General features: G+C 61.2%; 2 protein-coding genes across 2 annotated transcripts in view; one reads left to right on the top strand and one right to left on the bottom strand.

Annotated features, from left to right (window-relative positions):
* The first annotated feature begins 1,283 nt into the window (after positions 1-1,283).
* Positions 1,284-6,373, top strand: CCL25 (C-C motif chemokine ligand 25). The gene is made up of 6 exons (XM_032394957.1): positions 1,284-1,361; positions 3,279-3,377; positions 5,207-5,324; positions 5,433-5,557; positions 5,888-6,005; positions 6,295-6,373. Exons 2-5 carry the CDS (start codon positions 3,308-3,310, stop codon positions 5,998-6,000), a joined length of 426 nt encoding a protein of 141 aa, XP_032250848.1. The 5' UTR covers positions 1,284-1,361; positions 3,279-3,307; the 3' UTR covers positions 6,001-6,005; positions 6,295-6,373.
* Positions 6,374-8,083: 1,710 nt separating this feature from the next.
* FBN3 (fibrillin 3) overlaps positions 8,084-12,674 on the bottom strand; it is a 55,336-nt gene continuing 50,745 nt past the window's right edge. The window contains exons 61-65 of the mRNA XM_032394859.1: positions 12,408-12,536; positions 12,199-12,318; positions 10,602-10,836; positions 9,886-10,036; positions 8,084-9,094 (exon numbers count right to left, since the gene is read on the bottom strand). Coding sequence (XP_032250750.1) covers positions 8,756-9,094; positions 9,886-10,036; positions 10,602-10,836; positions 12,199-12,318; positions 12,408-12,536 — 974 coding nt within the window. The 3' untranslated portion in view covers positions 8,084-8,755. The remainder of the gene's footprint in view (positions 9,095-9,885; positions 10,037-10,601; positions 10,837-12,198; positions 12,319-12,407; positions 12,537-12,674) is intronic.

Here is a 12,674-nt window from a genome sequence, read left to right as displayed (position 1 = left end):
TCCTCCTGACATGCACAACGAGGCGTGGGGGGAGGGCCCCTAGCTGCTGCTTTCCGAGGCCACCTGAGCAGGGACCCGGAGGCACCAGAGGTCCAGGAGAGCTGTAGGCAGCACAGGGAAGGGGAGATCTAATATGCAGCAGCAACTGCAGGGGGACCCTCTTCAGCTGGTGGTACTTCCCCAGGGCCCCTGTGCCTTTCTGATGACTCTCAGAGCCTCCCTGACCCTCGGTCTCCTCCTCTGTAAAGTGGGCCAACACTGAACACCTGGGACTGTTCTCCAGCAGAGAAATGAGAGTGAGCCCGCCCCCAGAGGAACTCACTCCAAAGGGAGGGTTCCCCATCACAGAGCCCATCCTCCCCACCCCATTCTGCAGTGGACCATCTGTGTGCACTCACTAGCGGTTCCCTCCAGGAGCTGAGCTGGGCTCATGGAAGGAAGGCTTTTTACCCGCCCTTCCAACCTGCAGGCCCTGGGATGTGGTCAGTCCCTCAGCTTGGCTCAGCTTCAGGCTGGAGACCACCCCCCAACGGCCCCCATCGGCAGGGCTGGTGACCAGAGGCAGGAAAAGGCTTCTGTCCACCCCCCCCCCCCCCCCCCCACCCGCGCTCCTTTCGCACATGCAGGAGAAGAGGGTCTCCTACTGCAAGCAGTCCACCCTTACCGCCTCCAGCAGCTGTAGGAACAGAAGAGGCCTCCCCTTTCCCAGCTCAGCCTTGGCCCTGAGCCTCTGGCCCTCACACTCAGCAGCTCCGGTCCTCAGAACTCCGGGGTTCTCATTCAGGGTCTGAGCATCCCGTCCGCCTCCCTGACACCTGTGCGGGGCCCAAGATGGCGCAAATCCCTGTCTGCCCTGCGCCCAGGTGCCTCAGACACCCTCCTCCCCCTTAAGGCTGCGGGTGGGACAAACCGTGAGGGGCGGGGAGGGGAGGTGGGCTCGCTCGCGGGGGACTTCAGCCAAGTCTGGGTCACGCCTCGTCTTGGCGGCTGCCCGCGGCAGGACAGGCAGGGGCAGCGGACCGGAGCGGAGAGGCTGGCCGGGCCCGCCACGCCGCGTCCCCACGCCCCCAGCCACGCGGAGCCGCGTCCCGCCCCCCTCCCCCACCCGCAGCAAGCGGTCGAGGAACTGCAGTCGCGCGCGCGGGCCCCGGGGGACGGTCACAGCCACTGCCCGGGGACCGCTAGGCGCAGGGCCCCAGGGCGGCTCAGCCGCCGGAGCGGGGCGGGGCAGGGCTCGTAGGCTCCGCCCCGGCCTAGGCCCCGCCCCGCGCCAAAGCCCCGCCCCCAAAGCCACAAGCTTCCGCCCAGGGGATCGGGGTCGCCACGAGGGGCTCCTGTTGAGGCGGGGAGATGAGAAAGAGGTACGAGGGTGATTACTACCTGGGGTGGTCTATAGCTAAGGATGCGGGCGATAAGAAGTTAAAAGTTCAAAGCAATCGGCTGTGAGGTCTCGGGAGAGGCCCCTTCCCGCTACAACCGCCCACGCCCACCGTGGCGCCTCTGACCCGGTGAGCCACGCCGACCCAGGGAAGGAAAAAAATGCCCTCTGGATGGGTTTTGCTTTTCTTCTTGCCGCCGTGGTTACCTGGGGTATCCCCAGGTCATACGGGCATTTCTTCCAAAACTAGAGCATTTCTTTGTTCTGGTGGTGGTTCATAACATTTTCCCAGCTAATATTTGAGAAAATTCACATACCTTACACTGCACCCGCTGGAAGTGTAAGGTTCCAGGGGTGCCTGGCTGGCTCAGTCGGTGGGACCTGCGTGCGACTCTTGATCTCAGGGCTGCGGATTCAAGCTCCACGCCGGGTGGAGAGATTACTTAAAAACAAAGTCTTTGGGCGCCTGGGTGGCTCAGTTGGTTGAGCGACTGCCTTCGGCTCAGGTCATGATCCTGGAGTCCCTGGATCGAGTCCCGCATCGGGCTCCCTGCTCGGCGGGGAGTCTGCTTCTCCCTCTGACCCTCCCTCCTCTCATGTGCTTGCTCTCTCTCATTCTGTCTCTCTCAAATAAATAAATAAAAAATCTTAAAAAAAAAAAAAACAAAACCAAAGTCTTTAGGGGACCCTGGCGGACCAGGTCATTTAAGGTTTTGGCCTTTGATTCGGCTCAGGGCATGATCTCAGGGGGTCTTGGAATCAGCCCCACTTGGGGCTCTGCGTTCAGGGGGTCCTCGGCTTGAGGATTCTCTCTTTCCCTCTCCCTCTGCCCCTCTCCCCGCTGTGCGCACAAGCTCTGTCTCTCTCTCAAATAAATGTTTAAAAAAAGATAAAATAAAATCTTTAAAAAAAAAAAGAAAGTGTAAGTTTCATGGGTTTACTATATTCACAGAGTTACAAACCCCCCGTTCTCCCCTCCCAGCCCATGGCAATGACTGATTTTATTTTCTGCTTCTGTGGATTTGCCTGTTCTTAAAACCAGGGCATTTCTGCAGAATTGTAAGGCTCCCCATTGTGGGGAAGGAGAGATAAGTGGGGTGAAGTCAGGGCCCCACGGGAACAGGTGGCTTCAGAGCAGGGAGCAAGGCAGAGGCTCTAGGCCGCCTGAGGCCCGTCTGTGGGAAGCCGGTGTGCGCCCTAGTGTGCCGCAGGACAGGGAATGCGGGGAGGAGAGAGGTCCTTTGGGGGAGAAAGCAGGGGCGCTGACTGAGAGGACTGGATGGGGGAGGCAGTCAAGGGAGGGGTCCCCAGGCAGCCAGCCTTCAGATGGCCTGGGCACGCTGCATCTGTCCATCTGTGTGGTTCGGCCTCCAGTCACCAAGGGAGCCAACCCTTGTCTGTCTCACGTCCTCATAGTTGAGAAAGTCGGTGTTTCCTGCCAGCTCTTTGCAGTAGGTCCTCTTGTCCCCGGGTGCTTACCACTAACTCCCTCCAGGTGCACCTTGACATGGGAGAGAGGAGCTAGAAAGAGAAACTGGGAGAAGCCCAAGGCGGAGGGGAAGTGGGGAAGGAGGAGGGAGGGGGGAGGAGAGCAGGCCGCAGGGTGGGGCTCCATCTATAAAGGCTGTGAGGCCTGCCGGCCTGCCGGGCAGGAGAGCGTGGAGTCACCGCAGCAGATACCGGCTCCTGGGACCCCGCAGGCGTTGGTGAGTCCTGCCCCTCTCCGCGCTCCCCCCGCCCCGGTCTCCGATCTTGGCTGAGACCAGCCGCAGGCTGCGCCAGCACCACCTGTCCTGTGCAGAGGGCCCTGGGTGTCGGACTTGAGATGGGGGTGTTCCCAGTGCCCGCTGCTGTCCATTTTGGGGCCTCATCACCTCCACCTCTCCCATTATTCCTCAAGACACCCGAGGAGGAAGAGCAGCCTGCACTATGAACCTGTGGCTCGTGCTCTGCCTGGTGGCCAGCTTGGTGGGCGCCTGGTCTACTATCCATGCTCAAGGTAATGTCTTGGGCCATACCTCCCCTGCCTCCCGGGAGCCCTCCTCCCCCCCATCCTTCCTGTCCTCCCCCGTTCGCCCCTCCCCTCTTCCAGAAGCCTCCCCATCTCCACCACCGAATTCTGACAGACGGCTCCCGCCCCAGGGCTGTAGAAACTCCTGGCATTTGTGCAGCTCCCTGGGGGTGCAGGCCCCCCAGCTCCTCCTTCCAGAGCCCCTGTGGTGCCTCCTCCATGGTCCAAGACCCAAGGCCTCCCTGCCAGGACTCTAGCCAGCCCAGGGACTGTGGGGAGCAAGGGTGGCTCCCAGTGGTGGCAGATCTAGGGACACACTGCAGTGATGTGACCCAACAGGAGTGAGTCGTCCCCCCACCCACAGGCTACCTGTGTGGTCTGGCTGAGAGTTACTACTCAGTCTTCATGAGCCTCAGTTTCCTCATCTGCAAAGTGGGGCTCTGAATTCCCCCTGCGGAGATAGGACATGAGAATCCAATGGGCTGATATTTGCAAAACTCTTGGCCCAGTGCCTGGGCAACAACAGTGATAACCATTACTGTTATTAATGGGGAGTCCCTTCCCACTTCTCCCTCCATTAGGCAGCTGAGGATTTGGTGCATACAGTATCCACCAAGAGCCCGGCCACTATGTCTTGCAACCCCAGGATATAGGACAGGGCTCCAGGGCAGGAGGCTGAGCCCCAGCAGCTGGCTGAGCAGGGTCCCTGGCTTGGTCAAAGCCCCAGAGCCCCCTTCCCGGCCACCTGCCCTACCTGCCCCACCTGCCCGTCACTAGGTCTGAGAGGCCCTAGCTTCCAGCAGACCTTACCTTTGCCCGGGATCGGGCTGGGCTTCATTCCCATTGTCCTGCTATCAGAGGCCCATTCCAGGAGCCAGGCCCAGCTTGGGGCCCTTTGATCCTGGGGGCAGAGTGGCCCCCGGCCTGCCTGGTACTGCAACTGAGGGTCCATCCAGCACCCCTGCCTCTTGCCCTCTGGGGCCAAGGTTTGGAGATGCGGGGGAGCACTAAAGTCCTCCCGCATCCTTCCTACTGCACTTGGCCAGAACTCAGGTGTGGTGCCTGGAGGCAGGGGTCAGCTGAGGGATGGATCCCACAGGGCCTTGAAGGCCTGTCACTGTCTGTCTCATCAATTCCACCTGCTCATGCTCCCAGGCCCCGCCGGCACACCTCTTCTTCCAAGCCCGCCCCGCTCCAGGTCCCTGCTCTTCCCCCCTCCCAGCACAGACCGACCCCTGGGTCTCCCCACCAGGCTGAGAGAGCCCCATGTCCAATCCCCCTCTGTGTTTGTCTTCACACCTGGCACCCAGTAGGAACTCGAAATGCTTTTTTCAAGCAATCAGAATGAACAGAGACCTCCTGGTTTCTGGCCCGCTGACTGAGTGGTCACTCTGCTGGGGACAGAAGGGCAGAGGCCCTTGAGATGGCCCTGGGTGGGGGAGGGCCAGGCTGAGCAGGACTTGGGGCGTCAGGAGCGGCCGGCCAGAGCGTTCGTTTTAGGAGGGCCTGGGCTGGGCGTGGTGGCCCCCGGTGCCTCCTCGGGGCGCTCCATCTGTGCCCCTTGCCCTCCGCCCCAGAGCAGAAGTGGCTTTGGTCCCTCATTCATTGTGTGGTGCTGGGCCCTTCCCAGCCCGGGACTGTGGACCCCCTCCAACTCCTGCCAGCCGTCCCCATATCAGGAGCCAAAGGGGAGCCACGTTGGCCTCCTTCTCACCTGGGCTGGGAGGGCTGTGGTCTGTTTTGGGGTGCCTGCGTCTGGGGCAGCCCGTGCAGAGCGCATGTGCACACAGAGACGTGAGCTCCGGCCGTGCTTGCAGGTGTCTTTGAGGACTGCTGCCTGGCCTACCACTCCCGTGTTCGGCCCGGCTTCCTCCGGCACGCCCAGAGTTACCGGCGCCAAGAAGTGAGCGGCAGCTGCAACCTGCCTGCTGTGATGTGAGTGGGACCGTGGGAGGCTGGCGTGGGCAGGGGGAGTCTCCTACACAGCTTTGCTCCCCGCTCACACCCTAACCTGGGGACCCGCTCCCCCACCCCACCCCCCAGATTCTTCTTCCCGAGAAACAAGATCCTGTGTGCGAACCCACGGGACAGCTGGGTGCCGAAGATGGTAGACCTCCTGGATGCTGGGAACAAGACCCTCTCAAAGCGCCACTGGAGACACTTGCAAGGTGGGTGAGACCCACGCCCAGCCTCCAGGGGGCCTCCGCCTCCCTGCTGTGGGCCCCTGGGCTCCTCAACCCCCAAAGGAGGGGATCGAAGTCCAGCATGCTGACAGTTGCCGCCACCCCAAAGAGGGCCCGCCGATTGCTGGTGAGTGGAGACTGAGTGAATGAACAACTCTTTTAGCCAAGACTTTTTCCATTGCTAGAAATGGCAAACGCAAGCAAATGGGAAACTCGTCGGCTCAAGTAACTAACCAACGGCTTCAGGCTTGGCTGGATCCAGGTGCTCAGAGAGTATTGGTGGAGTTCTTATCTATTTCTTTCTCTCTTGTACAGTCATGCTCTTTGGAGCTAGGAAGTCGAGCACTGGAATCTCCAAGCTACCGCTGCGCAAGGTTAGCAGGCTCACCAGAAGCGACAAGGAAAACTACCCTCCCGACAAAAGCTAATCCAGGTAAGGACTCTGATCATGTGACCATCCCCCACTCATCACCACTGCTGAGGGATGAGGGCTCATGATCAGCACAGACTGGGTGAGGGGACTCCCTTCCAGGACCAAGGAGGCTGGTTCTGTGGTCAGCCCTGCAGGGTGACACTCAGGGGGCTGTTTACTGCCCTAACCCAGCCTAGGGGGCTTCAGCAAGTGCTGCAATGAAATGTCAGGTGTGCGGACCAACAGCTGCAGGGCCCCCAGCTCCACTCCAGTCCCCGTCACTTGCCGGCCTCTCCAATTCCCCCTGCAGGACCGTGAGCCGACACATCTCCAGGATTAGCCCAGTGCAAGATGGGCTGGACCTTCCTCCACTGCAGCGGTCCCCTGCGGCTCCGGGTGCTCCAGCCTCCCTGTCATTCGGGCCAAATTCAGTCCTGTGCCTGAGCCTGCGGTTGGCTCCCTCCCATCACCCCTGCCCCATCCCGCTCCTCAAGCAGCTGGAAGGAGAGAGCTGACCTTACTTCAAGCCCTCTTGCCTGCTCCAGGAGCCAGAGTCTGCGCTAAGCTATGGGTCTTGTAGAGGATCACCGGAATACATTGCCCGCAGCCTCTTGCCACCCACCCTGGGGCACTCCTGCCGGGTCCCTCTGGGTCCTTGCAAAGCACCAGTCCATCCCAGGACACTTCTCCCAGACTGCTTTTCTATAGTTTTTTAAATAAACCTTTGATGGGATGCCATGCCTGTCGCGTTTCAATTTGGGGTGTGAGTTGCTGCCCCCGCCTGTGTTGAATCCCACGTGACTATCCCACCCCCAGATCTGTGCTGGCAATCCTCACAGCTGATGGCTCCCAGGGGGCATGCTGGCTGCAGGCCCGGGTTCGAGTCCAGCTGGTGACCTTGAGCAAACCCCTTGCTCTCTTGGCGCCTCTTTCCTTGCCTCTAAAACAGGGCTCACTGTGCCTGTTCTGCTCAGCTCCCTGGGCTGTAGTGAGGCTGGCTAATGCGGAGGAGCCCTCTGCAAGCTCTGACAGGGGTCCAGAGAAGCTCCGGTTGGGTCAGGGGGACCAGAACCAGGCCAGGAACAGAGCCCTCGGACCAGGCACCAGTGACCATCCTGCAGGGAGAGGCAGGGCCACATTCAGGTCACTCAGCCAGACTCAAGCCATCCAACTGTCCTCTCCCCGGGCGGTCTGTTTCCACCACGAGAGAGAACATTCCAGATGAAAACCAAATGCTCCCTCTCTGGAGGACAAGAGGCGGTTTGGGGGCTGATGGGTCACACCCAGGCCCCGCTAGGCTGTGGAGGCGAATCGGGCAGATTCTACAAACTCTCTGAGCCTTGGTTCTGCCCCCTGTAAAATGGGTGATATTGCCGATTTTCTCAGACAAGTCAGCGGGGACCAAATGCTCTACTCTCTGGGGCGCCTGGCTGGCTCAGTCAGGAGCGTGTGTGATTCTGGACCTCGGGGTCGTGAGCTCCAGCCCCACACTGGGTGTAGCGATTACTAAAAAAATAAGTAAGCAAACTTAAAAAAAATAAATGTGCCGTCTGACAGGCACAGCGTCCGCACACGCTGACTGCACAGCCACGCTCTCCCGGCACGGACGCGGGCTCTGCTGCCTGCCACCGGGGGTCACCCTCACCTCCTTTCCAATCGGTGCAATGGGGATGAGCACAACAGCCTCTATTCCAGGCAGTTGCAAGGACTAGTAAATGGGTTGACAATGGGAAAATACTTGGAACGGTGCCTGGCACATCATACGTGGTCAGGAAGCATGAGCCGTTGTCGTCAGGATCGATGAACCCGCAAGGGATTCCAGGGGTGGCCACCATCAGCCTGGCCTTGTGCCACTCACGGGTCTGAAGTTCACAGAACCTGCCTGCACCCTGGGACCGTGTCCCCCACCCCCAGGTGGACAGTGGCCTTCCCGTGTCTCACCTGCATGGTTTCTCCTCTGAGCCCCAGGCTGAAGTCCATCCTACCCTCCGGGGCCTCCTGCTCCCCGACCTGTGAGCCTGGCCTGGCTCTGCTGAGGGCAGCATCTCCTGACTTCCAGAACATGCCAAAGAGGCAGACTCAACCCAAAATAACTTTATTGTTGTCTCTGCTTCTGATATAAAAGCAGGCTGGAACCCTAGCCCACCCCACCGGGGGCTCGAGCATGGCTGCGTGTCACCAACTCTGGCTGGGGCCCCAGAGGCTCTTTGGCTCGGAGGGTCAAGGCCCAGGCCCACCCCAGCTGTCCGTTCCCATGTCCCACCGCGCCCCAGGGGTGAGCCCCGGGGCCGTGCAGCAGTGTAAGCCTGAGACTGACCAGCTACGGTGAATCACAGGCCCCTCCTTGACCCTGGTTGGTGGAGGAGGGTGCATGCCGTGGCTTCCAGCTGTCTCCAGACAAGGCGGAATGTTGGGGTCCCCCTGGGCAGAGGCTGGGTTCGCCTGAGGTCGCAGAATCGCATTTTACTCTTCCTGAGTTTTGGGGTTCCACCTGGTCAGTGATCCCATTGCTGGTGGGATCGGTAGCCCCCCAACTCCAGAATCTGCCGTTCAGGAGAAGAGGATGAATGGGGGGCCCTGGGGCGCACCCGAGGCCAAGGCTTCACCAGGGTCACCAGGGTCTCTCTGCGGTGTGCGGTGAGCTGAGTGACATCAGTTTCCCCCAAATCCTGCCAGAAGAGGCAAGGATGGGGCAGTGCCCATGCAGGGAGTCCAGAGAGGGGGCTGCGGGAGGGGCCTGAGGTCAGGCAGGAGGTGCGGGCTCCTTCCAGCTACAGCAGCCGCAGATGCACCTTCAGCCGCAAGGCCCCGCCCCCTGGTGTCAGCTGCCCCTCCGGCCAGGTGCCCCAGGGCCCTGCCACGCTCACCACCTCCAGCTGGTAGGTCCCAGGCCCTGGCCTCCGTCGCCCCAGCTGCAGGGAGCTGAGGCCCCGGAGGTGATGCATGCGGAAGAAACCTGGCCCGTTGCCACGGGCAATGACATAGCGGACCTGTCCCCGCAGGCTCTCCAGGGCTGGCCGCAGCTCCAGGATGTGCTCAGCCCCGCCCAGGCGTGAGAGGTTCAGGCCCAAGGTCAGTGGGGCCTCCGAGTCAAGGCTGGCCAGGCTCACCTGTGGACAAAGACCAGGCAGGTGCCGGTCAGAGGCGGGGAGAATGGGAATGCAGTGGGTAGGGGCCACAGAGAGGAGCTGCCCAACAGCCTTCCGGTTCCCGGGGTGGGGGGGGTTTGCGACGCTTCCTGCATCTGGGCTCTTTGAGAGCACCCTGTGTGCAGATGACAAACCCCTCTTTATGTGAACTGCTCTGAGTGCGCTCCTGGTCCTGGCAGCCGGACAGGGCCCTGAATGAGCCAGTGGCCTCAATGGCAGGCTAACCGGGGCCGGGTGACGTAGCCAGTCCTACAGGAGGTGATCTGTGTTTTCTTCTCCTTGGCTCTGGGCACTGCTATTTGTTCCGCCTCATTTACATGTTGGGGGGGGGTGCTTTGTGGTTGTGTTAATGTGAAAGCTAGTCCTGTTTCCCTGCCCCTCCGGTCTGGAGACTTCAGCCCTCCCCCACTACCCGGCAGTGTTGCTCAGACATGTGCTCTTGCTGACACCTGCTGGCAGTCTTGGGTATTGCAGGCAAAGCCGGGGAGGGTGCAGGGGAATGGGGGGAAGGGGGCAGCCCTCCTCCACCCAGATCCACGGGCGCCCAGCCCAGGAGCCCCGACAACCACTGCACTCACTCTTACAGACACAGGGCCCTACCTTTGAGAAGCTTACAGAAAACAATGGCAACAATAGGAAAGGGGAGAAAAAGGGGGGATAGGACAAAGTAATACACTCATATTTAGTTAAATCCAATACTGAAAGCCCCTCAGACCCAGCATTCCTCTCACTTCTGCCTTCCTTCTCCCCACCTGGTGGCCCCCGTAGGCGCTGCGCCGTGGCCGGTCACGAGGGGGGAGGCCATTGATCTTGCATTCATAGCAGGCTTCGGATGAGAGCAGCTCCTCCTCGTCTGGGGCCTCCTGGGGTCCAGGGCTGAAGCCCAGGCCAGAGACACAGTGCCTGGGCCAGGACAAGGGGGTGGTGGGTCTTCAGGGTCAGGCTGGTGGGATCTCCCCCGCACCCCCTCCAGCCCCACTCTCCATTCAGAGCCACACTGCCCGTGGGGACGGGTGCTGGTGTGTAAATGTGCGGGTGAGCCTTTGCGTGTGCATGCACAAAGGACGTGTGCGTGTGTGCACACGCACCCCTTAGCTCACCCGGGCAGAGATGTGAACCTGCAGGCAGCCCGGCTGCTGGTGTGTATCATGTGCACACATGTGGACACTGAGACATACGGATGCACAAGGTGCCTAGGCGTGTAGGCGTAGGTGTGAGTCGTGCAGAGGCTCGAGGGTATCACAGAGAGTGTGCACCTACCGCTGTGCACGTGCAAATATATAGGAGCACCATGCAGGCAATTACACCAAAATGGGGTGTGAGCTCGTGTGTGCACCCACACATGTACTGTGGGTGCCCAGGTCTCTGTGCACACGTGTGCAAATGGCCTGCGTGCATGGACACGTGTGTGTGCGTGTGCGCGCTCCCACAGGGTTGGGGACTCTGCCTGCCCGCTCCAGCCCCTCACCCTTGCCCGGCCCGGAAGTAGCCTTGGGGACAGCCACACAGGAAGCCACCAGGGGTGTTGGCGCAGCTGTAGCTACAGGGGCCTCCCCGGGCGGCACACTCGTCTACGTCCTGGCAGCCCCCCAGGGCCTGGTCAAAGTCAAAGCCAGAGGGGCAGACGCAGCGGAAGCCGCCCAGCGTGTTGTGGCAGGAGGCGCCGCCACAGGCCGCAGGGGACAGCGCACACTCGTTTTCGTCTGTGAGTGGGGACAGCAAGAGAGAGAGAACTGGGGGGGCGGCTTGTGCACCCCCAAAGCCCCTGCCCACAGCACTCCCGGTCCCCACGCAGTTAACTCCGGCTCCTCCTGGGTCAGGGTCACCCTCCATCAGGCTCTCCATCAGCCCTGGCATAGGTCTGCCCCACCCCACACTCCTCAACTCCCCCAGCCCTGTCATCCTCCTTCGAAGCATTTCTCCAAATTTCCCAGGAATCCTAAACTGTGGGACCATCTAGAATGAGGTTTCGTACTTGGCACAACTGACACTGGGGACTGGATCATTCTCTGTGGTGGGGGCTGTCCCGTGCACCACACGATATTGAGTGGCACCCGTGGCCTCCACGCACGAGATGCCAGGAGCATCCACCTCCCAGTTGTGATGAGCAGAAGGTCTCCAAGACCCTTCAAAATGTCCCCAAGGGGGCAGAACCATTCCCAGTTGAGAACCACTGGCCTAATTAATCCTGGTCCCCACCACTAGAGGAGAACCCCGGTGAGCAGGGATGGAGTCTGCTACTTGGCCCACTTCTGCATCCCAGGGCCTGACGCAAGGTAGGTCCGAGGCAAGCTGCAGCTGGAGGAGTGAGGGCGTGAGTGTGCAGAGGGGGAGGCAGGCCGACCAGGAGGAACCGGCAGCAGGGCCGAAGGTGTGTGCTGTCCCCAAGGGCCAACTGCTGCAGGGCAGGGCAAAGATGGAGAACGTAGCCGAGGACCCACCATCAGGGGCGGGAGGAGGAACCAGGGAGAAAGGAGTGTCAGAGAGGCGGCGGGAGGGCAGGGGCAGCCGCGCCATAGAGGCGGAGGGAGGAGAGTGTCCAGGAGGAGCAGGTAGTGGTGCCCAGAACAGGGGAGGTGGAGGGGTCTCCAAAGAGCGGGCCCAACAAGGGTAGAGAGTGAAAGCCAGACTGTAGGGGAGGAGCAGAGAGACGTGGTAAGGATGAGGCTGCCGTGAGGAGGGCTGGAGCACAAAGAGAAGCATGCGATGGAGAAGTTCGGGGTGCAGAAGGCTAGTCCCCCAGACTGAGGGCCTCTGCAACGGCTATGGCAAAGATGCGGCATGCACGCCCCTGGTCCCCACTGCCACACCCGGAGCAGGCATCACTAATCAATCCCAGCACTCTTTCCCAGTGATCGCAGGTACTGACTCAGAATCCTTCTCAGCTGAGCCCCCCAGGCCACCACTCCCTAAAAAGTGGACTTGAGCTTTGCCAAGCTTGCCCTGCGCCTCCCCAGCAGTGGAGGTGGGGGGTGCACGACCCAGATGGGCGTGGTTCCTAGTTGTCTGCTCTGGACAGATTCTGATGGGGGGGCCCCGGCTTCCTCCCAGCCCTGGACACTCACCCACACACTGGCTCCACTGGGAGTGCGGGGTGAAGCCCTGGGGGCAGCCACAGCGGTAGCCCCCCAGCTCGTTCTGACAGCCGTGCTGGCAGCGATGGGGCCCGTCACACTCATCCACGTCTGCGAGACACGGACAGGGCCAGACGGCTTGCCTGGCGGCCCCCTGGACCACAGCCCGGGCCCGGACCCCACCCAAAGCCCAGCTCTACCTTCACAGCCTCGGCCTGAGCTGTCCGGGACGAAGCCTTGGTGGCACTCACAGCGGAAGCTGCCGGGCGTGTTGTGACAGCGCCCATGGGTGCCACACGGGCCAGGCTGAGCCAAGCACTCGTCATTGTCTGCAGGGGACAGAGAACGGGCAGGACGGCCTGGCGGTTAGGGGATTCGGGTCGGGCACCACCGTGCCGGGCCCACCGCCTGATCAACGGTTTGGCTTCGGGCAAGTCACTGTCCCTCTCTGTGCCTCAGTTTCTCCT

The sequence above is a fragment of the Phoca vitulina genome, unplaced genomic scaffold (genome assembly GCF_004348235.1).
Source record: "Phoca vitulina isolate PV1807 unplaced genomic scaffold, GSC_HSeal_1.0 scaffold81, whole genome shotgun sequence".
NCBI lineage: Eukaryota > Metazoa > Chordata > Mammalia > Carnivora > Phocidae > Phoca > Phoca vitulina.
The sequence above is the reverse complement of the archived record's forward strand: the minus strand, read 5'-3'. Positions and strand labels throughout refer to the sequence as shown.